The sequence below is a fragment of the Neoarius graeffei genome, chromosome 12, assembly GCF_027579695.1.
Source record: "Neoarius graeffei isolate fNeoGra1 chromosome 12, fNeoGra1.pri, whole genome shotgun sequence".
NCBI lineage: Eukaryota > Metazoa > Chordata > Actinopteri > Siluriformes > Ariidae > Neoarius > Neoarius graeffei.
The window spans coordinates 41,692,705-41,718,993 of NC_083580.1; the positions used below are offsets into that span (position 1 = coordinate 41,692,705).

Below are 26,289 nucleotides of genomic sequence, written 5' to 3' on the forward strand. Positions count from 1 at the left end.
TGCTCCAGATTTCTGTTTTTTCATCTTAATTATTGTTTGTGTCACAATAAAACAACAATGTGCACCTTGAAAGTGGTAGGCATGTTGTGTAAACTTGAGTGCAAAACTGTTCATGACAACTGCAGTCTTAAAGTTAGCAAGTCAACTGAAGTCCTCAGACATACTGTAAATCTATTACTGTAAGTGTCCAGAGCCATCTTCCAAGTGCGACTTTTGACTGTCCATATGGGGCCACCATCCACAGGAGCAATGTGATGAGACTCCAGCGAGACATAGAGCATCAGGATGGATCAGGCAGGTTCGAGGAGCAGAAGAGGTCAGCATCTCAGTCTCAGAATCAGCATGTAACTCAGAGGGACAGACAGAGTGAAGGGGGGGAGAGAAAACACAGGATGTTAGGTACGGTATGTCCAATGTCGCCTAATGAGTGAGAACAGTATATGTTTTGTGCTGAGTGCAAGCAGGGACTCCAGCAAAACTAACTATGACAGCATAACTAAAAGGGGAGAGCCAGAATGTAACACAGACATGAGGGTGTCCTGGGACATAAAGCAGCCAGCCACTACACTATCAACAAACCTGAGTGAACGAGTGAGTGGGGGGCTGAGATCATCCATACATCCCAGTTTACCAAAACACTCTATGCCTGAGGACACTCCAGATCTACTCCTTTACCTAATACAGTAGTGCTTGAAAGTTTGTGAACCCTTTAGAATTTTCTACATTTCTGCAAAAACATCATCAGATTTTCACACAAGTCCTAAAAGTAGATAAAGAGAACCCAGTTAAACAAATGAGAGAAAAATATTGTACTTAGTCATTTATTTATTGAGGAACATGATCCAATATTACATATCTGTGAGTGGCAAAAGTATGTGAACCTCTAGGATTAGCAGTTAATTTGAAGGTGAAATTAGAGTCAGGTGTTTTCAATCAATTGGGTGACAATCAGATGTGAGTGGGCACCCTGTTTATTTAAAGAACATGGCTCTATCAAAGTCTGATCTTCACAACATGTGTTTGTGGAAGTGTATCATGGCATGAACAAAGGAAATTTCGGAGGACCTCAGAAAAAGCATTGTTGATGCTCATCAGGCTGGAAAGGTTACAAAACCATCTCTAAAGAGTTTGGACTCCACTAATCCACAGACTGTGTACAAATGGAGGAAATTCAAGACCATTGTTACAATCCCCAGGAGTAACCAACAAAGATTAGGCGAGCGTACCCAATAAGCGCATGTACCATTTAAGCCCACTTTCAAGTTTGAGGTCAAATTACAAAAAAGGAAAACATTTTTTTTGCCAAAAGTTACTTCATTCAATTAAATAATTTGTTCTTTACGAAGTGTTTTTTATTGCATACCAATAACATTTTGTATGGTTGAATTAGCCCCGCCCATGTGTATACAGTCCCAGGACAACTGACGAGAAGACACAGAAAAACTTTGCACTTTTGCAACCTGTTAGAAATCCCCAATTTTCAACACTTTTCAGCTACATCTTTGGTAAGTATATTGATATTATGTCAAATAAGAGGCAAATGTGCTGATTTTTATTGAAAAAACGATGTGTTTTCTTAAATTATATATTTTCTCTTTTAATGAAAAGATGAGTTTTGTGAGCTTGCAAAAGTAGCTAACCTCTAAAAAAAAAAAAGCTAGTGTTGCTAATCCTTCTCCAGTAGAACAGTTAAAGTTGTTAGATAGAAATAGTGACCATTTTATGATTTGTTTAACATTGATATTTAAATATATGTATCATAAAAGGCCCTGTTTAGTTGTGTGTTTACATAAATTAGCCTTTTGTACAGGTGGGCTTAAATGGTACCACCCATTGAAATGTATGCAAACTACAGCTAGCAAATGCTAGGCAAAAGGGGCAGTGCTACAAGCAGCATCATTTTGAAGCACTGCCCCCGACGGCAGCGCGAAATAGCGCTATTAACATAATAATAGCGAACTATTGTTATCTAATCACCGCTACGCAGTGCTTTTTACCAAGCCTGCGAAATATTATATAGCGCAAGTCCTCAATGAGCCCACGCCACCAGAGGGTGAGACGTCTTACGTCATGAAATTTTTTGACCGGGGCCCAAACAACACGCACCATTTCCCTTCAAGGGAGAAGGTTGAAGATGTGGAAAAAAAGTTCATACTGTACAGTGCAAGGCAAACCTAGTGGGAGCTGGCCCATTCTACCTCAGCAACTACACTGAGGTGGAAAATGTATACAAACAAAAACTTAAGATGATCAAATCCGCTCGCTGATCCGCTTGCCTGAAATAAAACAAAATTAGATGAAATGATTCATTGTTCTGTGTTGTTTTGTCATGTTTGTCAGTTGATCAGATGGTCATATTTATGAAAAAGAATGTTTACAGCACACTTTCATTGTTATTTCATGTATTGATATATTTATATTTCGTTAAACAACATTATTCTATGAAATATGTTGAAGTGGGCTTATTAGGAACACAAGTGGGCTTAAAGGGTACCGATGGTACCCTTTAAGCCCAGCCAGACTTTTGACTTTTTTACTAAAATATCTTAATCGTGTATTTTGAAATTCACATCAACTCATCAATAAGCATTGAGATGAGAGGTAAATCTTACTATTTAGCAAATCATTTCACTAAAACATTGTGTGAATATGGATGAAAAATAAAGAAATTTAGATTTTGGTGGGCTTAATGGGTACGCTTACCTTACTCCAAGAGCAAGGCATGTAATAGTCAGTGAGGTCACAAATGACTTTCCAGTTACTGGAAACATTTAGCTGCAGTTATTGCTGCACAAGGGGGTGTAGGAACAGTCACAGTCTCTTCTAGAACTACAAATCCCATCAACTAACTTCTGCGATGACCTACGTCATGCCTGGGCGGGATTACCTATGTCACATGCCCCCAGAGACCATAAGTGACTCAGTCAGCTTCCGTTCTTTCTCTCTCCCTGTGGACCTCCGTGTCATACAGACATAAGAGATAACCCCGCTCATCAGAACATCCAAAATAAAGATGTCTGCTTTGCAAGAAAAAGAAACTCAGCGCGCTTTCACATACCACTGGCCCAACTGGCCCAAGCAGTTAATTAAAAGTTAGAAGCGACAGGATTCCTTCTGACTTAATCGCTGTGCACATTATCGTCAGAGACTTTTCCTCATGAACGATGAAACATCGGATCAAGAATTCTCTGCTTGTTACAGAAGCCTCTGCGAGCTCTGTGAAACTCTGCGGAACTTTGGAACAGTTCTGCATCCCGCATCGAGATATCGATTACTGGAAGTAAGGTTGGCATTTGGGCAAATTAGTCTTAGGAATTAGCTTTATGAAGTAGTGTGAATTTAAACTCAGAAACTGTTTAATTGTGTATACTTATCCTTGAGTTCTACATTGCTCTCTCTCCGTTGTTTTAAAAGATAAGTTGTGCATGCTCTCCTCTATCCTTACTAACATCCTTAATTTCATTATTACACATATTTTGACCTCATCAAGATTTCAGTGAATTTGGTAATGTTATAGGGAGTGGGTTAGCCACCACGGCTAATTCCTTTGTCTCAAGAGACCACGAGGTGATTCTCACCTCCCCCAACACACACCTCTCCCTCTCAAACACACACGCACACCAACACACACACAACACACTACCTCACCATTTATGCTTGTGTATGTATATATATCGCTGCTATTATCCATTTAGTATCATTGTTATAATAAATTCAATTATTCTGTTAAACTGTGTGTTTATTTGTTGCTCCTATATACTTGAAGTCACACAATCTCAAAGAACTCCAAATTGCCTTCAGAGTGCTATTGGCTGTAGTGTCGGTAAGTAATACATTATTGCTGCATCAGTAGTGATCATAATAATTTGGAATATACCCTAATTTAGCTGTTTGGTAATTTATTATTAAACACCAAAATTAATGGTATTTAATGAGACTGATTTAATGAGACTGATTTAATGAGACTGATCACTTAAGACCAATAGCACCCACATATTTATTGGTGCCTCATGTGAGGAGATTGGTTTGTTGACTTCTTGAATATTGTTGCAACAACAGATAAATTATCAGTTTGATTAAGCAACTGCCAAGGTATATCCCCAGGTGTGTTAAACAGTTAACAGTAGCGTGATAACCATATCACAAAATACTAATAACCTATTAATAACTTAGGATAAGAGATAGCATTTCCAAACAAAACAAACTTTATTAATTGATTAATTAATTACCTAATATCCAACCTAAGTAAAATGGCATTCCCTCATGTCTCAGAGGTTGAAGACAGCGCTCAAGACGTGTCTCTCTTTGATGTCATCGCAGACCTCATTCACTGCTCTGCCTCCGAAAGAGCAAACATTAGGAACATGAGTAAGCGTGAATGCCAAAATAACATAGATAACTCAATAAAACATATGAGAGATCCAAAGAGAACAACTATTAGTGTCTAAGAGGCATTAGGTAGGCTATTCCTGTTACACTTCCAAGGTAATGATTTAGAAATCAGATACCTCCGTGGAGAGGTTGACAGGCTGACCACCAGCAATACCAAGCTGGCAGCCGATAACAATGATTTATATAGGGAGCGTGAGCTTTTGAAAAACTCCCTTGATGATTGCGCCAAAAGGCTAGAGAAAGCCAAAAAGGCTGCCAAAAGGGCTGCCAAGGAGCAGACCCCCCCAAGAAGGGTGCGAGGGGCATGAAAGACCCCCAGCAATGCGCCGAAGCTCAGAGCGGGAAGAGGCATCCAAGTTGGACACCGTGGATTACCTGGTCGAGGACCAGACATCCCGCCAAACTCCATCAACTCACTACACGACTCCTTCGTCGTTTAGCCAGGGTGGAGCCATACTGCGCTCATCCCGAGCCCAGACCCATAGCACACCCAGGTCAGTGCGCTATGCATCTTCGGATGAATCAGACTACGAATCTCATGCGAAACGGGAGCGATACCAGAGTAGCTCAGATAGTGAGTACTCAGGAGAGCGAAGGAGGCCGCACACAGACATGCACCAAGCCCTCCGCATACGGCAAATTGACCTACTTGCCAAAGATGTTGAGCGATTCGATCCTGATAATAAAAGAACAAATGTAAATGATTATTTGTGAGAAATTGACCGATGCCTGATGGACCTGCCGAAAGCCACAATGCGAGAGAAACTTAAACTGATCTGGAAGACCTCCAGTAGCAGCATTTGTGCCTTTTTAGAGACGCTACCCCCAGATGTTTGCGATAGCTATTCGAAACTTCGCAATTACATGAGGGAAGAATATGCGCCATACACAGATGAAACCTCTGCGACATTGTGTGCAATACAGATTAAACAGAAACGGTCTGAGGCGCCTCGTGAATATTATAGACAGCTACGTACTGCCTATTTCCAGGGTAGTAGCGCACCAGGCTTGGAAGAAGATAGAGGCTTCAAATCCCTCTTCTTACATAACCTCCACCCAAGCGTGCGGCCTCAAGTCACACTGACGTGTCGACAAGGTTTCTACTCAATGAGGGAAATTAGGCAACTAGCCCAAATGACCTGGGAGACCATTGTCAAAACCACCGACAGAAACAATGATGAACCCAGGGTCCTTAGTCTCCAGGGTGAGGACAGGCCCCCGCTAGCCTTAGAAGGAGGTGAAGCTCCAAAAGGGGGACCCACCTGGAGAAATCCCGGTCCGAACCGCTCCTTGCCGAGCCATCACCAGGGTGAGTGGAAGAATCGGCAAGGTAAGGCCAGGAGAGACCAAGGGCAAGGCCACAGTGACCATGGCAACCGCTCACCATATGAAAAGGGTCATAAGGAACAAGGCGGTTGGCAGCAAGATCATCATCCCCGCTCTGGCCAGAGACGGCAGGAGCGCTCCGACCGTAGCCCTACACATAGGGGTAGAGGTGACCGAAACAGTGACTCAGACCAACCTGGTAAGTTCCGCTCAGAGCTGGATTTTTTGAAAGCCCAGTTGGCTGAGATTAAAGGACTGTTACAGAAGAGGTCAGACCCCTCAACAGATAAAACATAAGAGCCCAAGAAAGATGACAAAGGCTACCCGCTGCCATGACTAGGCCAGGAACCACAAGTATACCTCGTGAAAGGGGGAGGAGATCCCTGTGAAACAGCAGGCGATGGTCAGGATGTAGGGCCCCCCCGGTGGTGAAGGCAAACACACAAAACGCACTGCTCATGTGTGTTAAAGTCTTCACCACCATCTCTCAGACACGGCTCTCACAAGGTGACCCAATCCCAACCAAGCCCTGCAACATAAACTTGATCAGCTTCACGCAGAACAAAGCCCCAGTAACACAAATGGCATGGTTGGAACTCACATTCCAAGGCATGTCAATCATACATCCCACTTACATCTGCTCTGTGGGTACGGAAGAACTACTGATTGGCCAAGACCTACTCGACAGGTTGGCGCCACTCATTGATTGTCGTCGCAGTCAATTGTGGGCCCAAATCACGACCCCACAGTCGTTGGATCCCACAAAACATGCACAAGCCCGTTGCGATGAGATTAGTGCAGACACCGACCAACCAAGCGCCACGGGAGACCAAATTTCCGATGAACTTCAGTTCATGTCTTTGTACACCGAGTCTGGTGTCGAAACACCCGACATCGCGATTCCCCCTAGTGGCCACAATTCTTTGGAAAACCACACCTTTTTCCTTTGTTCTTTGAGTAACTCAACCTCAGCTATATACAGTGGTGCTTGAAAGTTTGTGAACCCTTTAGAATTTTCTATATTTCTACATAATATGACCTAAAACATCATCAGATTTTCACACAAGTCCTAAAATTAGATAAAGAGAACCCAGTTAAACAAATGAGAGAAAAATATTATACTTGCTCATTAATTTACTGAGGAAAATGATCCAATATTACATATCTGTGAGTGGAAAAAGTATGTGAACCTCTAGGATTAGCAGTTAATTTGAAGGTGAAATTAGAGTCAGGTGTTTTCAATCAATGGGATGACAATCAGGTGTGAGTGGGCACCCTGTTTTATTTAAAGAACAGGGATCTATCAAAGTCTGATCTTCACAACACATGTTTGTGGAAGTGTATCATGGCACTAACAAAGGAGATTTCTGAGGACCTCAGAAAAAGTGTTGTTGATGCTCATCAGGCTGGAAAAGGTTACAAAACCATCTCTAAAGAGTTTGGACTCCACCAATCCACAGTCAGACAGGTTGTGTACAAATGGAGGAAATTCAAGACCATTGTTACCCTCCCCAGGAGTGGTCGACCAACAAAGATCACTCCAAGAGCAAGGTGTGTAATAGTTGGCAAGGTCACAAAGGACCCCAGGGTAACTTCTAAGCAACTGAAGGCCTCTCTCACATTGGCTAATGTTAATGTTCATGAGTCCACCATCAGGAGAACACTGAACAATGATGGTGTGCATGGCAGGGTTGCAAGGAGAAAGCCGCTGCTCTCCAAAAACAACATTGCTGCTCGTCTACAGTTTGCTAAAGATCATGTGGACAAGCCAGAAGGCTATTGGAAAAATGTTTTGTGGATGGATGAGACCAAAATAGAACTTTCAGGTTTAAATGAGAAGCATTATGTTTGGAGAAAGGAAAACACTGCATTCCAGCAGAACCACCTTATCCCATCTGTGAAACATGGTGGTGGTAGTACCATGGTTTGGGCCTGTTTTGCTGCATCTGGGCCAGGACGGCTTGCCATCATTGATGGAACAATGAATTCTGAATTATACCAGCAAATTCTAAAGGAAAATGTCAGGACATCTGTCCATGAACTGAATCTCAAGAGAAGGTGGGTCATGCAGCAAGACAACGACCCTAAGCACACAAGTCGTTCTACCAAAGAATGGTTAAAGAAGAATAAAGTTAATGTTTTGGAATGGCCAAGTCAAAGTCCTGACCTTAATCCAATGGAAATGTTGTGGAAGGACCTGAAGCGAGCAGTTCATGTGAGGAAACCCACCAACATCCCAGAGTTGAAACTGTTCTGTATGGAGGAATGGGCTAAAATTCCTCCAAGCCGGTGTGCAGGACTGATCAACAGTTACCGCAAACGTTTAATTGCAGTTATTGCTGCACAAGGGGGTCACACCAGATACTGAAAGCAAAGGTTCACATACTTTTGCCACTCACAGATATGTAATATTGGATCATTTTCCTCAATAAATAAATGACCAAGTATAATATTTTGTCTCATTTGTTTAACTGGGTTCTCTTTATCTACTTGTAGGACTTGTGTGAAAATCTGATGATGTTTTAGGTCATATTTATGCAGAAATATAGAAAATTCTAAAGGGTTCACAAACTTTCAAGCACCACTGTACTGCCCTATCCTATCAGGTGAAGTGCGAGTCAATGGGACCACGGTCCTCAATGCAGCTATGACGTTTTGGTCTAAGAAATCAGCCAGACTTTGTTTGACACACTGTGTCAAAGCCATTCCTGCCCCGTATTCATGCAGAAAAGCCTCCCTCTATCCATCGACTCAGACAAAGGCACCCATTTCACTGCTGGTGTAATGGCTGTGCTGTGGAACATGTTAGGCATTGAGGCAAAATTCCATATCGCGTACCACCCTCAAGTCTCTGGTCAGGTTGAACGAGCCAATCAAACCATTGTGAGCATGCTGTGGAAGTATGTCACCCACCATGGTAAAGATTGGGATGTGAAACTTCCCTTGGTGCTAACGGCCATTAGGTCCACCCCTCATCGCACCACTGGAGTCACACCCTTTGAGATGATGACTGGGCGGGAGATGGTTCTCCCACTGCATCTCCTGTACAGACCAGAGGACATGAGCGTTGCAACTGCATACACTGCACATCAATATGTCACCGACCTACAGCGCCACCTACAGTCAACCTTTGCATGGGCCCAAAAGAATCTCGAAACGAGAGTAAAAGGACAAAAGGCCTACTACAACCGAATCTCAAAGAAATTCCTGCCATACTGGTCGGGACCTTTCGATCGTGGGAAAACTGTCCCCCATCGCGTATCGCATTAGGACATCCAGGCCTAATCAAACGCCCTAGTAATCAAATCAAGCGTGTCTGTGAAGATTCTCAGTCATCCAGGTCATAGTAAACTGTGGGTGGTAAAAGAGAGCAACTGGACTTGCTTGAAGTCCAGTTGCTCTCTTTTACCACCCACAATCAAATCAAGCCTTTTGAACAGTCCTCACTCCAAAAGGGGGTGGACGACAGTTAGGCCCATCCTGTCCACTTAGCTTGTATGTCTCACTCACCCATAAGCATACACTAACATTCCCAGTCACATTTCTGCTCTAATCCATAACACTGTGCATGCCGTAGACAAGTTGGCCAAAATAATCAAGAACGAGATCAAATACGTCCGGGTAGTAAGGGATTTGATGCAAGACCTGCTTAGAGAAATTAGCAGCTCAATCAGTACCCTAAGTAGTGGTAAAATCCCACTGTATCTGATGCCCCTTTAGCATGGTACAACCCCGATTCCAAAAAAGTTGGGACAAAGTACAAATTGTAAATAAAAACGGAATGCAATAATTTACAAATCTCAAAAACTGATATTGTATTCACAATAGAACATAGGGAACATATCAAATGTCGAAAGTGAAACATTTTGAAATTTCATGCCAAATATTGGCTCATTTGAAATTTCATGACAGCAACACATCTCAAAAAAGTTGGGACAGGGGCAATAAGAGGCTGGAAAAGTTAAAGGTACAAAAAAGGAACAGCTGGAGGACCAAATTGCAACTCATTAGGTCAACTGGCAATAGGTCATTAACATGACTGGGTATAAAAAGAGCATCTTGGAGTGGCAGCAGCTCTCAGAAGTAAAGATGGGAAGAGGATCACCAATCCCCTTAATTCTGCACCAACAAATAGTGGAGCAATATCAGAAAGGAATTCGACAGTGTAAAATTGCAAAGAGTTTGAACATATCATCATCTACAGTGCATAATATCATCAAAAGATTCAGAGATTCTGGAAGAATCTCTGTGCGTAAGGGTCAAGGCCGGAAAACCATACTGGGTGCCCGTGATCTTCGGGCCCGTAGACGGCACTGCATCACATACAGGCATGCTTCTGTATTGGAAATCACAAAATGGGCTCAGGAATATTTCCAGAGAACATTATCTGTGAACACAATTCACCGTGCCATCCGCCGTTGCCAGCTAAAACTCTATAGTTCAAAGAAGAAGCCATATCTAAACATGATCCAGAAGTGCAGACATCTTCTCTGGGCCAAGACTCATTTAAAATGGACTGTGGCAAAGTGGAAAACTGTTCTGTGGTCAGACGAATCAAAATTTGAAGTTCTTTATGGAAATCAGGGACGCCATGTCATTCGGACTAAAGAGGAGAAGGACGACCCAAGTTGTTATCAGCGCTCAGTTCAGAAGCCTGCATCTCTGATGGTATGGGGTTGCATTAGTGTGTGTGGCATGGGCAGCTTACACATCTGGAAAGACACCATCAGTGCTGAAAGGTATATCCAGGTTCTAGAGCAACATATGCTCCCATCCAGACGACGTCTCTTTCAGGGAAGACCTTGCATTTTCCAACATGACAATGCCAAACCACATACTGCATCAATTACAGCATCATGGCTGCATAGAAGAAGGGTCCGGGTACTGAACTGGCCAGCCTGCAGTCCAGATCTTTCACCCATAGAAAACATTTGGTGCATCATAAAATTGAAGATAAGGCAAAAAAGACCTAAGACAGTTGAGCAACTAGAATCCTACATTAGACAAGAATGGGTTAACGTTCCTATCCCTAAACTTGAGCAACTTGTCTCCTCTGTCCCCAGATGTTTACAGACTGTTGTAAAGAGAAAAGGGGATGTCTCACAGTGGTAAACATGGCCTTGTCCCAACTTTTTTGAGATGTGTTGTTGTCATGAAATTTAAAATCACCTAATTTTTCTCTTTAAATGATACATTTTCTCAGTTTAAACATTTGATATGTCATCTATGTTCTATTCTGAATAAAATATAGAATTTTGAAGCTTCCACATCATTACATTCCATTTTTATTTACAATTTGTACTTTGTCCCAACTTTTTTGGAATCGGGGTTGTAGATAAAATACTAAAATCTGCTACTACTACTAATGTGTATTCATCGCAAATACACCTGGCCTATAGTCGTGGCAGTGCTATTCCCATTCTTGTGAATCCACAAGACTTAGAGATAGGATTCATGCTGAACCTACCCATTATTGAGAAAAACAACATATATATAGACTCAAGTCTGTCCTCAACGTGGGTTTCTGGAAAAACAATGTCCGTATACAGACACCACCCATGGTAGTGTTCCATGATGACAACCCCTCTGTCTACTTTATTCCCAACCTAAAGATGTGCACCTCCACTAAAGACATCCACTGTGTCTGCCCAAGCAACCCATTCATTAGAGACACTACAGCTCGCCTGTGCGGTTTGAGGGCAAAAGCGCCTGAACAAAAGTGTGTAGGTCAAATGTCCGCAAAGGACAAGAATATGGAAACTAGAGTAGAGAGAGCTGGTAATCGGTGGGTTGTTAACACTCCAAAAACTGAAGTTTTGATGTCATACAATCAGCATGACACAGCCACTAGAATGAAAATCCCAAACCAAACGGTGTTCCTTAGTGTACCACAGGGAGCCACCATTCACGTAGGTGATATCACCCTACACCATCTTAGTACTGACAGGTACAATTCTGAGATTGAAATGATAGACGCATTTCAAGGTTATGATCTTGAGATCAATAACACCCTCCAACAGCAACTACTGGTTGAAGGGACCAAAACGGTGAAATTTAGTTTAGGCCAGACTGGAATTTCGACTATGGTCTCCCGATACCAGGTCAGAGAGTCATCTGATCTGGGATCTACTATAAGTCTGATTGCTTTGGGACTTCTCCTCAGTGGCTGGGTCTTAACCACTGGCATTGCATACATGCTACATAAATACATAAAACACTACACGCCAAGCTGGATAAGATGGTCTGCGTCTCTGACAGCTTTAGCCACAGTAGCGCACGCTTTCTGGCCAGACCTCCCGCTGCTATTACCTTTCCAGAAGATTAGGCTTACTAACCCAAGCACTAATATTTTTCTTTCCTTCATTCCTTCTCTTTTCTTGTTTTATGCATAGGAAATGAAGTACCTATGTAGTGTTTAATGTTTTTTTTTTATATAGATGTGATTTTGACCTAGTTAGATAGTGATTATATGCCCAAATGCTTAAAGCCTGATATTGGCCCAAATGCCTATGCCTCCAACTGTCTTACTAGGACTCATGAGTTTACACAGGTTTCACAGGGCATAATGGACTGTACAGAGGATGCCACCTCAAGGACTAGGGACATGTGGACTGTACCGTACTGTGCTCTCAGTGCTATGACTCCGTCATACCCCTGAGACCAAAAGGGGGAATGTAGGGACAGTCACAGTCCCTTCTAGAACTACAAATCCCATCAACTAACTTCCGCGATGACCTACATCATGCCTGGGCGGGATTACCTATGTCACATCTCCCCAGAGACCATAAGTGACTCAGTCAGCTTCCGTTCTTTCTCTCTCCCTGTGGACCTCCGCATCATACAGACATAAGAGATAACCCCGCTCATCAGAACATCCAAAATAAAGACGTCTGCCTTGCAAGAAAAAGAAACTCAGCGTGCTTTCGCATACCACTGGCCACAGTAAAAATTGCCTAAGTTGCACCCTCATATTGAGTTACAACCAGTTTTTATTTGATTATTATAAGTAACGTTATGACTGCAGCCCAAGCAGTTAATTAAATGTTAGAAGCGACCGGATTCCTTCTGACTTAATCGCTGTGCACATTATCGTCAGAGACTTTTCCTCAGGAATGACGAATCGTCGGATCAAGAATTCTCTGCTTGTTACAGAAGCCTCTGCGAGCTCTGTGAAACTCCACGGAACTTCGGGACAGCTCTGCATCCCGCATCGAGATATCGATTACTGGAAGTAAGGCTGGCATTTGGGCAAATTAGTCTTAGGAATTAGCTTTATGAAGTAGTGCGAATTTAAACTCAGAAACTGTTTAATTGTGCATACTTATCCTTAGGGCTGGGCGATTTTATGATTACGATGTTATTCACGATATAAAATCTCTACAATTAGAAATTAGACACGTACGTTATGCCTACGATAAGCCTAAGCCTTCAATAAAATTACTTCATCCGAAGTTTTGACAGACACGCGAATAGCCAATCATAACTAAACGGTACCGCACGTAACCAATCAGTTGGAAGAGAGCCACGTCAGGTTAGGTTGCGTGCACACACAAACACACACACGTGTAGCAGCAACGCACAGCATGGCTGTGGTGAAGTTTGCAGGAGCGCGGTATTTCTCCAACAAAGCGTGAAACAAAGCGATTATAAAAATGAGTGAGAAGCCGACTGACCGGAGTTCTGAACAGGAAAGTCAGAGCACTGCCCTGGAGGACATCGTTGAAAAGAAGGGCCAGAGATCTTCGGTTATGTGGAGGTATTTTGGATATTTAAAATCGGACATACAACAAAGTGTTACACTATGCAAATTATGCCGAAAGCACGTCCCTACTAAGACTGGAAACACCACCAATTGTTTCCAGCATTTAAAACAGCATCACCCACTAGAGCACGCAGAGTGCTGTCAGACCGGCAATGACCCCTCGAATGCCAGTAAAAAGAAGCTTCATCAACAGACCATGCAGTCCGCTCTTTCCCGCATCATGCCGTATGAGAAAACATCGAAGCGACACAAAGACATTACACATGCAATTACACACTTCATTGCAAAAGGCATGCTGCCAATACGCACAGTCGAAACGGCAGAATTCAAACAGCTAATGAATGTGATCGACCCTCGTTATCAACTCCCAGGACACAAGCACTTTTCGCAGACAGCAATCCCAAACATGTACACAGAGTGCAGAGGGATGGTTGAGAGGGACCTGCAAGCCGTGTCATACTTTGCCACCACATCGGACATGTGGTCAAGTCGAACGTCAGAACCATATATGAGCCTCACTGCTCACTACATTGAGCAAGACTGGACTTTAAAGAGCAAATGCCTCCAAACGGCATACTTTCCCAAGGACCATACTGGTGAAGCAATTGCATCAGGACTGACAGAATCGCTTGCTTCATGGGGGCTAAGTGAAAGCAAACAAGTTTGCATTACCACAGATAGTGGAGCAAATATAGTGAAAGCTACCTCCCTCAACAACTGGACTCGCCTGCAGTGTTTTGGGCATCGACTTCACTCAGCTGTTGGCAAGTTGAATAGCAGAATTGCCTTAATTATATTTTCAGGTCGTATAAATATGAAAAATTCATGTTCATTATTATCTTTTTTTAAAAAAACAATTATTTAAAAAGAAACTAGACAAGAAAGTTTTACAATGTTAGAGAGTTAATACTTTTCATAATGTTTATTAGGCCACCTGTTTAAAATTATGCTTTATGTATTTCTCAAAGATTATTTGCCACCTCAGAAGATTCTAACCTATTCAAACTATGTTGGATTCAGGCCTATGTCTATTAAATTTAAAAAGACTGTCTTGATTATGCAGCCCCTCATGTAAAATATTCTGTATGCCTATTATAAATAATCATACTAGTTCTCTTTTTCTGTGTTTTTTTTTTCCCCAGAGAGAACCGGAAAGAACAAGAAAGTGGAGCGTGCTGTGGGTGTGTGTAAGAAAGCAGTGGCTGCCTTCAGCTTCTCTTGGAAGAAGAAGAGAGACCTGGCTGCTGCTCAGGAAGAGCTTCACCTACCCCAGCACAAGTTAGTGACCGAGTCACCCACCAGGTGGGGCTCACGTCAGAAGATGGTTGAAAGAATGCTGGAGCAGCAGGAAGCCATCGCTCAGGTCTTAGGTGCAGACAAAAAGACAAGACAACTGGTTCCTGCATGGCAAGAAATAGAGGTCCTGGAATCTGTGCATGGGGCCCTGAATACACTACTGGAATTCACTGATTCACTCTCCAGTGAAAATTATGTGAGTGTGTCATACCTCAAGCCGATGCTGCAACTTTTCAGAACACAGATTCTGAAGCCAGCCGACGATGAAACACAGCTCACCAAAGAATTGAAGATGACAGTCATGTCATACCTGGATGAAAAGTATACTGATCCGATTACTGAGGAACTGCTTGATATTGCAACGTTGGTTGATCCGCATTTCAAGGTGCAATACATCAACCCAGAAAACATTGATGCCATCAAAATGAGAGCTGTGTCTGAGATGCTGGAGGACCTGTCCACTTCAGTCAGAACAGAGGAAGCAGCACCAGAACAAGCAGAGGCAGGAGATGCTGCAGTGCCTCCCCCCCTGAAGAAACAAAAAAAGTCATTGGGCAGCTTCTTTAAGAAATCGCACTCCAGCCCAGAACTCAATGACAGAGAGAGAGTTGAGAGCGAACTTGAAAACTACCTGATGGCAGCAGATGCAGACAGCGAAACGGACCCACTGCAGTGGTGGAAGATCAATGAAAGAAACTTCCCAAGACTTAGCTGCCTTGCAAAGCGCTATTTATGCATCCCTGCAACCAGCACACCCTCTGAGAGGGTATTTAGCACAGGGGGTAACATTGTGACCTGCCACAGGGCAGCTTTAAAACCTGAGACAGTGGATAGACTTGTCTTCCTCGCTTGTAACCTGTAAACAGTCAAACCTTAAAAACCTTAAACACACTGACGTACAGGATTGCACTTTTTTTCTCCTTGCAGCATAAGGTTTACACGTCAATATGTCTTTTATGTTTATTTGAAAGCTGCTAGAATTTGCACAAATGATTAACAATGGTATATAGTTTTTATTTTTCAGTTTCAGTTTATTAATTTGAACAAAAAGAACAAAAGAATGTGCATCCAGTTTGTTTTGGTTCTGTGAAACTTGAAGGCTTGTTAAGCTATTTTTGTTAATTAGGAAGGAACTACTAATTTGTAATGTTCATATTTTGAGCAGAAAATTAAAGAAAATACAAAAATGGTGATTTGATTTATATCGTGATATATATCGTTAAAGAAAATTTTGAAAAAATATATCGTGATATAATTTTTTCTCATATCGCCCAGCCCTACTTATCCTTGAGTTCTACATTGCTCTCTCTCCATTGTTTTAAAAGATAAGTTGTGCATGCTCTCCTCTATCCTTACTAACATCCTTAATTTCATTATTACACATATTTTGACCTCATCAAGATTTCAGTGAATTTGGTAATGTTATAGGGAGTGGGTTAGCCACCACGGCTAATTCCTTTGTCTCAAGAGACCACGAGGTGATTCTCACCTCCCCCAACACACACCTCTCCCTCTCAAACACACACGCACACCAACACACACACACAACACACTACCTCACCATTTATGCTTGTGTATGTATATATATCACTGCTATTATCCATTTAGTATCATTGTTATAATAAATTCAATTATTCTGTTAAACTGTGTGTTTATTTGTTGCTCCTATATACTTGAAGTCACACAATCTCAAAGAACTCCAAATTGCCTTCAGAGTGCTATTGGCTGTAGTGTCGGTAAGTAATACATTATTGCTGCATCAGTAGTGATCATAATAATTTGGAATATACCCTAATTTAGCTGTTTGGTAATTTATTATTAAACACCAAAATTAATTGTATTTAATGAGACTGATTTAATGAGACTGATTTAATGAGATTGATCACTTAAGACCAATAACACCCACAGGGGTCGCACCAGATACTGAAAGCAAAGATTCACATACTTTTGCCCCTCATAGATATGTAATATTGGCTCATTTTCCTCAATAAATAAATGACCAAGTATAATAGTTTTGTCTCATTTGTTTAACTGGGCTCTCTTTACCTACTTTTAGGACTTGTGTGAAAATCTGATGATGTTTTAGGTTATATTTATGCAGAAATATAGAAAATTCTAAAGGGTTCACAAACTTTTGAGCACCACTGTAAAACTATTAACAAAAGGCCTGACTAAACATATGTTTTCAGCCTAAACTTAAACACTGAGACTATGTCTGAGTCCCGAACACTACTTGGAAGGCTGTTCCATACCTGTCGGGCTTTATAAGAAAAGGATCTGCTCCCTGATGTAGCTTTCACTATATGAGGTACCAGCAGATAGCCTACAACTTTTGATCTAAGTAGGCGTGGTGGGTCATAAAGGATCAGAAGTTCACTGAGGTATTGTGGCACGGGACCATTCAGTGCTTTAAAGATCAATAGTAATATTTTATAATCAATACAAAATTTGACTGGGAGCCAATGCAGTGTGGATAAGACAGGGGTGATGTGGTCATATCTTCTAGTCCTAGTAAGAACTCTTGCTGCTGCATTTTGAACTAACTGGAGCTTGTTTATGCACTTATTGGAATATCCAGACAGTAAGGCATGACAATAATCCAACCTGGAGGGAACAAAAACATGAACTAGTTTTTCCACGTCACGTAGTGACATTAAATTTCTTATCTTAGCAATATTTCTGAGATGAAAGAAAGGTATCCGGGTAATGTTATCAATGTGAGTTTTGAATGAAAGACCGGGGTCCATAATCACTCAGAGGTCTTTTACTGCTGCACGTGAAGATACAGAAAGGCCATCCAGAGTTACTGTGTCATCAGAAAACTTACTTCTAGCTGCATGTGGTCCTAGTACAGTATAAGTACTTCAGTCTTGTCAGAGTTAAGCAGAAGGAAGTTAATAAGCATCCAGTGTCTAATGTCCTTCACACATTCCTCAATTCTATTAAGCTGGTGTCTCTCATCAGGTTTTGCAGAAACATACAACTGTGTGTCATCAGCATAACAGTGGAAACTAATACAATGTTTACGAATAATATCACCCAGAGGTAACATATATAAAGAAAAAAGCAGTGGACGCAAGACAGAACCTTGGGGAACACCAAACTTTACCTCAATATGTCTAGAAAAATCACCATTTACATCAACATACTGATACTGATCAGTTAAATAAGACCTGAGCCAGGAGAGGGCTGTTCCTTTAAGTCCCACAACATTTTCTAGTCTATCCAGAAGAATGGAATGATCAATGGTATCAAATGCTGCACTAAGGTCAAGCAACACAAGCAGCAAGACACAGCCCTGATCAGACGCCAACAGTAGGTTATTTACTACTTTAACCAGTGCTGTCTCTGTGCTGTGATGAGGTCTAAATCCTGACTGATACATTTCATACATGTTATTCCTATGTAAATATTAGCATAACTGCTGTGCCACAGCTTTCTCAAGGATCTTGGAGATACAGTTATATTGTTAACTACAGGGTCACTTACATTGTCTCATCTCATCTCATCATCTCTAGCCGCTTTTATCCTTCTACAGGGTCGCAGGCAAGCTGGAGCCTATCCCAGCTGACTACGGGCGAAAGGCGGGGTACACCCTGGACAAGTCGCCAGGTCATCACAGGGCTGACACATAGACACAGACAACCATTCACACTCACATTCACACCTACGGTCAATTTAGAGTCACCAGTTAACCTAACCTGCATGTCTTTGGACTGTGGGGGAAACCGGAGCACCCGGAGGAAACCCACGCGGACACGGGGAGAACATGTAAACTCCACACAGAAAGGCCCTCACCGGCCCCGGGGCTTGAACCCAGGACCTTCTTGCTGTGAGGCGACAGCACTAACCACTACACCACCGTGCCGCCCCCACTTACATTGTCTGACCTTAAATTAGTAGTTTGATTTTTTTGTCGGATATTCTCAATTTTGTCATTAAAAAAATTCATGAAGTCGTTGCTACTACATACTACAGGTGTGCATGTGTCTATAGTGGACTTATTCCTGGTGAATTTTGCTGCAGTATTAAATAGGAATCTAGGATTATTTTTGTTATCTTCTATTGAGGAGGAGAGATATGTTGATCTCGCAGCACTAAGAGCTTTTCTATACTTCAGGAAGCTCTCCTTCCACGCTAATTTGACCACTACCAATTTTGTTTGATGCCATTTAAGTTCCAATTTTCGAGTGGTCTGTTTTAAAGTGCGAGTGTCATCATTATACCAGGGTGCTAATTTTTTGTCTCTGACCATTTTCCATTTAAGAGGAGCTACATTATCTAAAGTATGGCAAAACGTTGACTTGAAGCATTCAGTTGCCTGATCAAGTTCTGCAGGGGCTGACAGTGACCCAATCAAAATTGATAACTCTGGGAGATTTATAAAGCTCTGTGCAGTAGTTGATGTGAATGTACGTTTAATACAGTAGTGTGGTGAGGTGCATATATTATTACTCAGACATATTTTGAGTGAGATGAGATAATGGTCTGAGATAACTTCAGACTGTGGAAGTATGTCTATATTTTCTACATTTAACCAGAATGTTAGTATTAGATCAAGGGTGTGACCACCATTATGGGTCGGTCCTATGACATTCTGATTAATCCCTCCTGAATCTAAAATGGACACAAACGCTGTTTTCAAAGGATCTTCTGGGTTATTGAAGTGAATATTAAAATCTCTGACAACTAAAGCTTTGTCTAAGGAAATAACCAGATCTGAGATAAAATCTGCAAATTCAGAAAGAAACTCAGAATATGTCCCCGGGGGCCTGTAAATAATAAGTAATGGAATTAACTGGGTAGACATATTTTTCAAGGCTACATACATTATATGAGTATGAAGAACTTCAAATGTATTAAATTTATAACTAGGTTTGTGTCTTACACCTAGATAATCATTATAAATAACCGCAACACCTCCTCCTCTGCCAGTTAGACGAGGCTGGTGTATATAAATGTGTCCAGAAGGACTTGCTTCATTTAATGCTATATATTCATTTGGCTTAATCCATGTTTCAGTGAAACCTGACTAAAGCTGCTGGTGCCCCTAAAGGCTGAGCTAATTTCACATACCATATGATAGAGTCTCCTATAACCAAAGCTCTTTCAGGTTTCTCAGTGGGTGCATCAGTAAGGACAGCAAACCTGTTCGACATGTGACGCAGAGAGGAATGGTGCTCCTGTGGGTACCTGGGAGCCAGCTTGCGGGAGACGGTTCTGAGGGGCAGGTGGTGTGTGGAGAGCATGACTCATTGCCCCACCCAGTAGGTGGGCACCTTAGAGCAGCGTTTGTCGGCCTGCCTCTTGGATGCTAGGGTGGAGCAAATGAGTCTTCTCCAGGCCAATGCCTATGTCCTCCTGCAGCAGCGTATGAAGATCTGGGCTCAGGGTACGGCGATCTCCTCCTTTTGGTTGGGGAAGAGTGGTGGTTGGTAACCTAGGGAGCACTGGAAGGGTGAGAGACCTGTGGCAGATGAAGGAAGTGTGTTATGAGCGTATTCGACCGAAGGTAAGTACTTACTCCAAGAACTGGCATCCCTGGACGCCATTCACCTGAGTGCCACCTCCACATCTTGATTCGCCCGTTCCGCCTGGCTGTTGGTTTGAGGATGGAAACCTGAGGAGAGACTACAGGAGGCCCCAATGAGTTTGCAGAAGGCCCTCCAGAACTGCGCAGTGAACTGAGGATCCCGGTCGGAGACAGTGTCAGTAGGGAGTCCGTGTATGCGGAAAATATGGAGGATGAGTAATTCAGCAGTTTCTTTAGCTGTGGGGAGGTTGGGCAGAGGGATGAAATGGACTGACTTGGAGAAACGGTCGATGACTGTGAGGATGCATGTGTTGCCGCCTGAGTTGGGGAGTCCTGTGATGAAGTCCAGGGCGATGTGAGACCAGGGTCAATGAGGAGTCAGGAGGGGTCTTAGCAAGCTGGCAGGGAGTCAATTGGCTGTCTTGTTCCAGGCACATGTGTCGCAGGCTGCCATGAACTCCTGGACATCTTCCTTGATGGATGGCCACCAGAAGTGTTGTTGGATAAGTGCCAGGGTTGGAGCAGCTTCCGGGTGACAGGCCAACTTGGAGCCATGACCCCATTGCAGCACCTGGGTTCACACAGAACAGGGAACAAACAGATGGTTAAGTGGTGTGTTGCTTGAGTTACCTTCTCTGGGGTCCTGCTCCAGGGCCTTCTACACTAACATCTCTACCTCAAGTAGGGTGGATCCCACCAGACAACGTGGAGGGAGGATGGTTTCGGGCATTCTAGACTCCTCCTGGTGGGAAGAGAATATCCTGGACAGGGCATCGGGTTTGCCGTTCTTGGAGTCTGGGTGGTAGGAGAGCATGAAATGGAAACGGGAGAAGAAGAGAGACCATCGGGCTTGCCGTGAATTGAGACGTTTGGTGGACTTGAGGTATTCTAAATTCTTTTGGTCAGTCCAGACAAGGAAGGGGAGATCCGACCCCTCGAGCCAGTGCCTCCACTCCTCCAAGGCAAGCTTGATGGCCAACAGCTCTCTGCCTCCGATGTCATAGTTTCGTTCAGCAGGGGACAACCGGCGAGAGAAGGAGGAGCAGGGGTGGATCTTGTCATCACTGGCCCTCTGGGAGAGGATGGCTCTGACCCCTGACTCGGAAGCATTGACCTCCACAATGAACTGTTTGGTCGGATCGGGTATGGTGAGAATGGGTGCTGTGGTGAACTTGCGCTTGAACATGAAGAAGGCTTTCTCTGCTTCCTCCCCCCACTTGTACGGGCTCTTGATTGAGGTCAATGCCGTGAGAGGTTCGGCCACCGTGCTGAAGTCATGGATGAAGCGCTTGTAGAAATTGGCAAACCCCAGGAAACGCTGGAGCTCTTGTCATGAAGATGGGGTGGGCCAATCAGTGACTGCCTCGAGCTTGAGGGGGTCCATCTGGATCCTCGCCAGGGAGATGATGAATCCCAAAAACGAGACAGAGTTCTGGTGAAATTCGCTCTTCTCTCCCTTGACAAACAACTTCTTCTCTAGCAGGTGCTGGAGGACCTGCCGGACATGACCCCGATGTTCCTCCAGGGAGAGGGAGAAGATCAGGATGTCACCCAGGTACACGAAAACGAAGAGGTTTAGGAAGTCCCTTAAGATGTCATTAACGAGTGCCTGGATGACTGCGAGCACTTTGGTCAGGCTGAAAGGGACCACGAGGTACTCGTTGTGACCAGTGGTGGTGTTAAAGGCCATCTTCCACTCGTCCCCCTCCCTGATCCTGACGAGATGGTATGCATTGCGAAGATCTAACTTGGTAAATACCTTGGCTCCCTGGAGTAGTTCGAAGGCCGTGGTCATGAGCAGTAGTGGGTAGCGGTTCTTGACTGTGATGGCATTGAGACCCTGATAGTCAATGCAGGGGTGGAGCGACTTGTCCTTCTTTTCCATGAAGAAGAATCCTGCCCCTGCTGGGGAGGAGGAAGGGTGGATGATCCCAGCTGCCAAAGATTTGGAGATGTATTTCTCCACGGCTTGCCTTTCGATGGGAGAGAGTAGAGTCGTCTTTTGGGTGGCGCTGTCCCGGGTAGGAGGTCGATTCCACAGTCATAAGGTCTGTGAGGAGGGAGGGACACTGCTCAGGTCTTGCTGAAGACGAGTTTAAGGTCCAGATATTCCGGAGGCATGTGAGAGAGGTCGGGGAACTCGCTGGCTGAAGGCTGTGGTGGTTTAGTGGGAGGCAGAGCGGAATTCAGACAGGAAGCTAGGCAGGACTGGCTCTAGCCTAGGATGGTGGTGTCAGCCCAGTTTAGGTGGGGGTTGTGCTGTGTTAACCATGGTAATCCTAGGACGATGGGTACATGGAGGTTGTTCATGACGTGAAGCTGGTTGGTTTCTGAGTGGCTACTGGAAATCCTCAGGGTGAATGGGGCAGTAAGGTGGGTGATGGTGGTCAAGCCAGTGCCATTGAGTGTCAGGACAGTGAGAGGGACATCGAGAGCGAGCAGTGGTATTCCCAGATGCTTGGTGGTGGCAGAGCAGATCAGGTTCCTGTCTGCCCCTGAGTCGACGAAGGCCTGGAGGTGGTGATGCTGGTTGTCACAGATAATGATGACAGGGAGTAACAGATGATTAGCGGAGAACTGGTTCCGAGCGTTGCCCACCCGGGCCCCTCAATTCAACTGGTGGGTTTGTCCTTTTAGCAGGTAGGCTCGGCAGATGTGTCCCAGCTGACTGCAGTAGAAGCAGGTCCCCATGCTCCACCGGCGATGTCGTTCCTCCACTGACACCCGAACCATGTCTACCTGCATGGGTTTGACAGACGCGGCGGGAGGTGGAGAGGAGGTGAAGCTGGGGCGGTTCTTCTCTTTCCTCCAATGCTGGACCTGGGCATCGATGTGGTTGGCAAGGTCCATGAGGCTGGAAAGGTTCGATGGCAGCTCCTGTGATACCAATTCATCCTTAATGGCATCGGACAGGCCATGCAGGAACACGTCGATCTGGGCGCTCTCGTTCCAACCGCACGATGTCGCCAATGTCAGAACTCGATGGCATAGTCCAAGGTAGACCAGGACCCCTGCTGCAGCTCCATGAGCCCTCTAGCCACCTCCCGGCCATACAGAGAGCAGTCAAAAGTTCGCCTCATCTCCTCGAAGAAATCCTTGAGATTGGAACAAAAGGGCGCATCGGCATCCCAGATCACTGTTCCCCACTCTCTGGCCTTGCCGGTGAGGAGCATGATGGCATATGCTACCCAGGAGCATTCTGTGGGGAAGGCCAGAGGTTGCAGCTCTAAGATCAAAGAGCATTGAGACAGAAATGATCTGCAAGTACCTGGTTCTCCATCATAGGGCTGAGGCGCTGGAAGTCTCGGTTGGCGGAGAAAGGTGGTGGCAGGAGCTGAAGTAGGAGGCAGCTGGGCAGGGGTAGGCATGGCTTGAAAGTGCTGAATCTGCAGCCCTGATCAGATGCCAACAGTAGGTTGTTTACTACTTTCATCAGTGCTGTCTCTGTCTGCTTTGCATTGATGAGTTGGTTGGTCAGTTAGGTGTAACTTGCTTTTATTCAACACTGAATTTAACCAAGGTATATTGGCAGAGCCCCTTAACTCTGATATCCCAAGAAAAAACAGCCTTTTCCACTCTTTTTGGGTTACACCAGTTTGTCACACTTCTGTTCTGTTGTTCTCTGAGATCCTTGAGGTCTGTGGAACTCACAGAGAACCCAAAGAATTGTGCAGGTGGGTAGGTGGATGTATGGTATCTGGGCTTCCACTTGGGTCATGGGCAGGTGGGTCCCCAAATTGACAACACAGCAGCGATTGTGACCTTGTGACCTGTCCAAGACCCAAGCCCAAAAAGGTGAGACAGTTCCTGGGGCTGGCTGGCTATTATCATAGTTTCCTACCTAACTATTTGAATGTCACAAGTTAACTGACTGATCTCACTAAGAAAGGGGCACCAGGTCCAGTCCAGTGGATGTAGCCATGCTGACAGGTGTTAACTTAGGTAAAAGCTGCGCATTGTGGTTGGCCACTTCTGCACTCTCCTGAGTTTTCTCTCCCTTGTGTTTTGCAAACTGATGCATCAGATGGAGGGCTGGGGACTGTTCTGTCCCAGGTGGTGCAGGGAGAGGAGCACCCTGTGCTGTACATTAGCCGGAAGTATTTGGTGATAATAACAGCACCATCGATAAAGAGTTGAAAAAAAGAAGGGTTGCACCTGTGAAGGATTTAATTAATGAGTGTGCTCTGTGACCAACCAAGTAGTTGGGAGACCAACACTCACATGGGTAATGACAGTGAGACCTGGAGGGGGGTGATTGGGAGGAACGGCCTGCTCGATCTGAATCTGAGCGGTGTTCAGTCGTTGGACTTCTGTGCCATGCACAGTTTGGCCATAACGAACACCATGTTTGAGCATAAGGGTGCCCATAAGTGCATGTGGCATGAGGACACCATAGGCCATAGATTGATGATTGACTTTGTAGTAATTTCATCTGATCTACGACCATATGTCTTGGACACTCGGGTGAAGAGAGAAGCAGAGCTGTCAACTGATCACTACCTGGTGGTGAGCTGGATCAGATGGCAGGAGAGGAGGCTGGACAGACCTGGTAGGCCCAAACATGTAGTGAGGGTGTGCTGGGAATGTCTGGTGGAGGCTCCCATCCATCGGAGCTTCAACTGCCACATCCAGCAGAGCTTCAAGTGCATACCGGGGGAGGATGGGGACATTGAGTCCAAGTGAACCATGTTCCGCATCTCCATTGCTGAGGTGGCTGTGCAGAGTTGTTGCTGCAAGGTTGTTGGTGCCTGTCGTGGCGGTAATTCCCGAACCCGGTGGTGGACACCTGTGGTGAGGGGAGCCGTCAGGCTGAAGAAGGAGTCCTATTGGGCTTGGTTAGCCTGTGGGTTTCCAGAGGCAGCTGACAGATACCGACAGGCCAAGTGGAACGCGGCTCAGGCAGTCACTGAAGCAAAAACTCGGGTGTGGGAGGAGTTCGGTGAGGCTATGGAAAGTGACTTTCAGTCAGCCTCAAAGAGATTCTGGCAAAGTGTCTGGTGGCTCAGGAAGGGGAAGCAGTGCTCTGTCCCTGCTGTTTACAGCAAGAATGGAGTGCTGTTGACCTCAACTGGGGAGATTGTCCAACAGTGGAAGGAATACTTTGAGGATCTCCTGAATCCCACCTTCATGTTGTCTGAGGAGGATGCAGAGTCTGAGGGTGCTTGGGAGGACTCACCCATCAGAGGGGCTGAGGTTGCCGAGGTAGTTAAAAAGCTCCTCGGTGGCTGGGCTCCAGGGGTGGATGAGATTTGTCCTGAGTTCCTGAAGGCACTGGATGTTGTTAGGCTGTCTTGGCTGACACGCATCTTCAACATTGTGTGGAGGTCAGGGACAGTGTCTCTGGATTGGCAGACTGGGGTGGTGGTCCCCTTTTTTAAAAAGGGGGACCGGAGAGTGTGTTCCAACTATAGGGGGATCACACTTCTCAGCCTCCCTGGGAAAGCCTATGCTGAGGTGCTGGAGAGGAGAGTCTGGTCGATAGTCAAACCTCGGATTCAGGAGGAACAATGTGGTTTTCATCCTGGTCGTGGAACACTGGACCAGCTCTTTACCCTTGCAATGGTACTGGAGGGTGCAAAGGAATTTGCCCAACCAGTCTACATGTGTTTTGTGGACCTGGAGAAGGCTTACGACCGTGTCCCTCATAGTGTCCTGTGGGGGGTGCTTTGGGAGTATGGGGTCCAGGGCCCACTACTGCGGGCCATTCGGACCCTGTAAGGCAAGGCAAGGCAAGGCAAGTTTATTTATATAGCACATTTCATACACAATGGCAGTTCAATGTGCTTTACAGAAGTAAAAACAAAAACAGTAAACAATAGAGAAATAAAATTACATAAAATAATTTTATTTTTATTCTAAAACAATTAATTAAAAGAATTAAAAGAAATTAAAAGAAAATAATAAGAATTAAACAATAGTAAAAATAAAATAATAAAATGAAGTAGTAGTTCAAATAGGATGAGAAAGAAAAAACCCCCAG

The 26,289-nt window shown here is 44.3% G+C and overlaps 1 protein-coding gene across 1 annotated transcript; it reads left to right on the plus strand.

Moving 5' to 3' along the window:
• Positions 1–13,700: 13,700 nt before the first annotated feature.
• Positions 13,701–15,638, plus strand: LOC132894745 (zinc finger BED domain-containing protein 4-like). Its single transcript, XM_060934860.1, has 2 exons — positions 13,701–14,076; positions 14,623–15,638. Exons 1-2 carry the CDS (start codon positions 13,701–13,703, stop codon positions 15,636–15,638), a joined length of 1,392 nt encoding a protein of 463 aa, XP_060790843.1.
• The last annotated feature ends 10,651 nt before the right edge of the window (positions 15,639–26,289 follow it).

Coding starts and splice junctions, on each gene's coding strand:
- LOC132894745 (XM_060934860.1), top strand. CDS start 13,701: ATGCCGTATGAGAAAACATCGAAGCGACACAAAGACATTACACATGCA. Junction 14,077..14,622: donor CTTTCCCAAGGACCATACTG/GTGAAGCAATTG, acceptor TTTTTTCCCCAG/AGAGAACCGGAAAGAACAAG.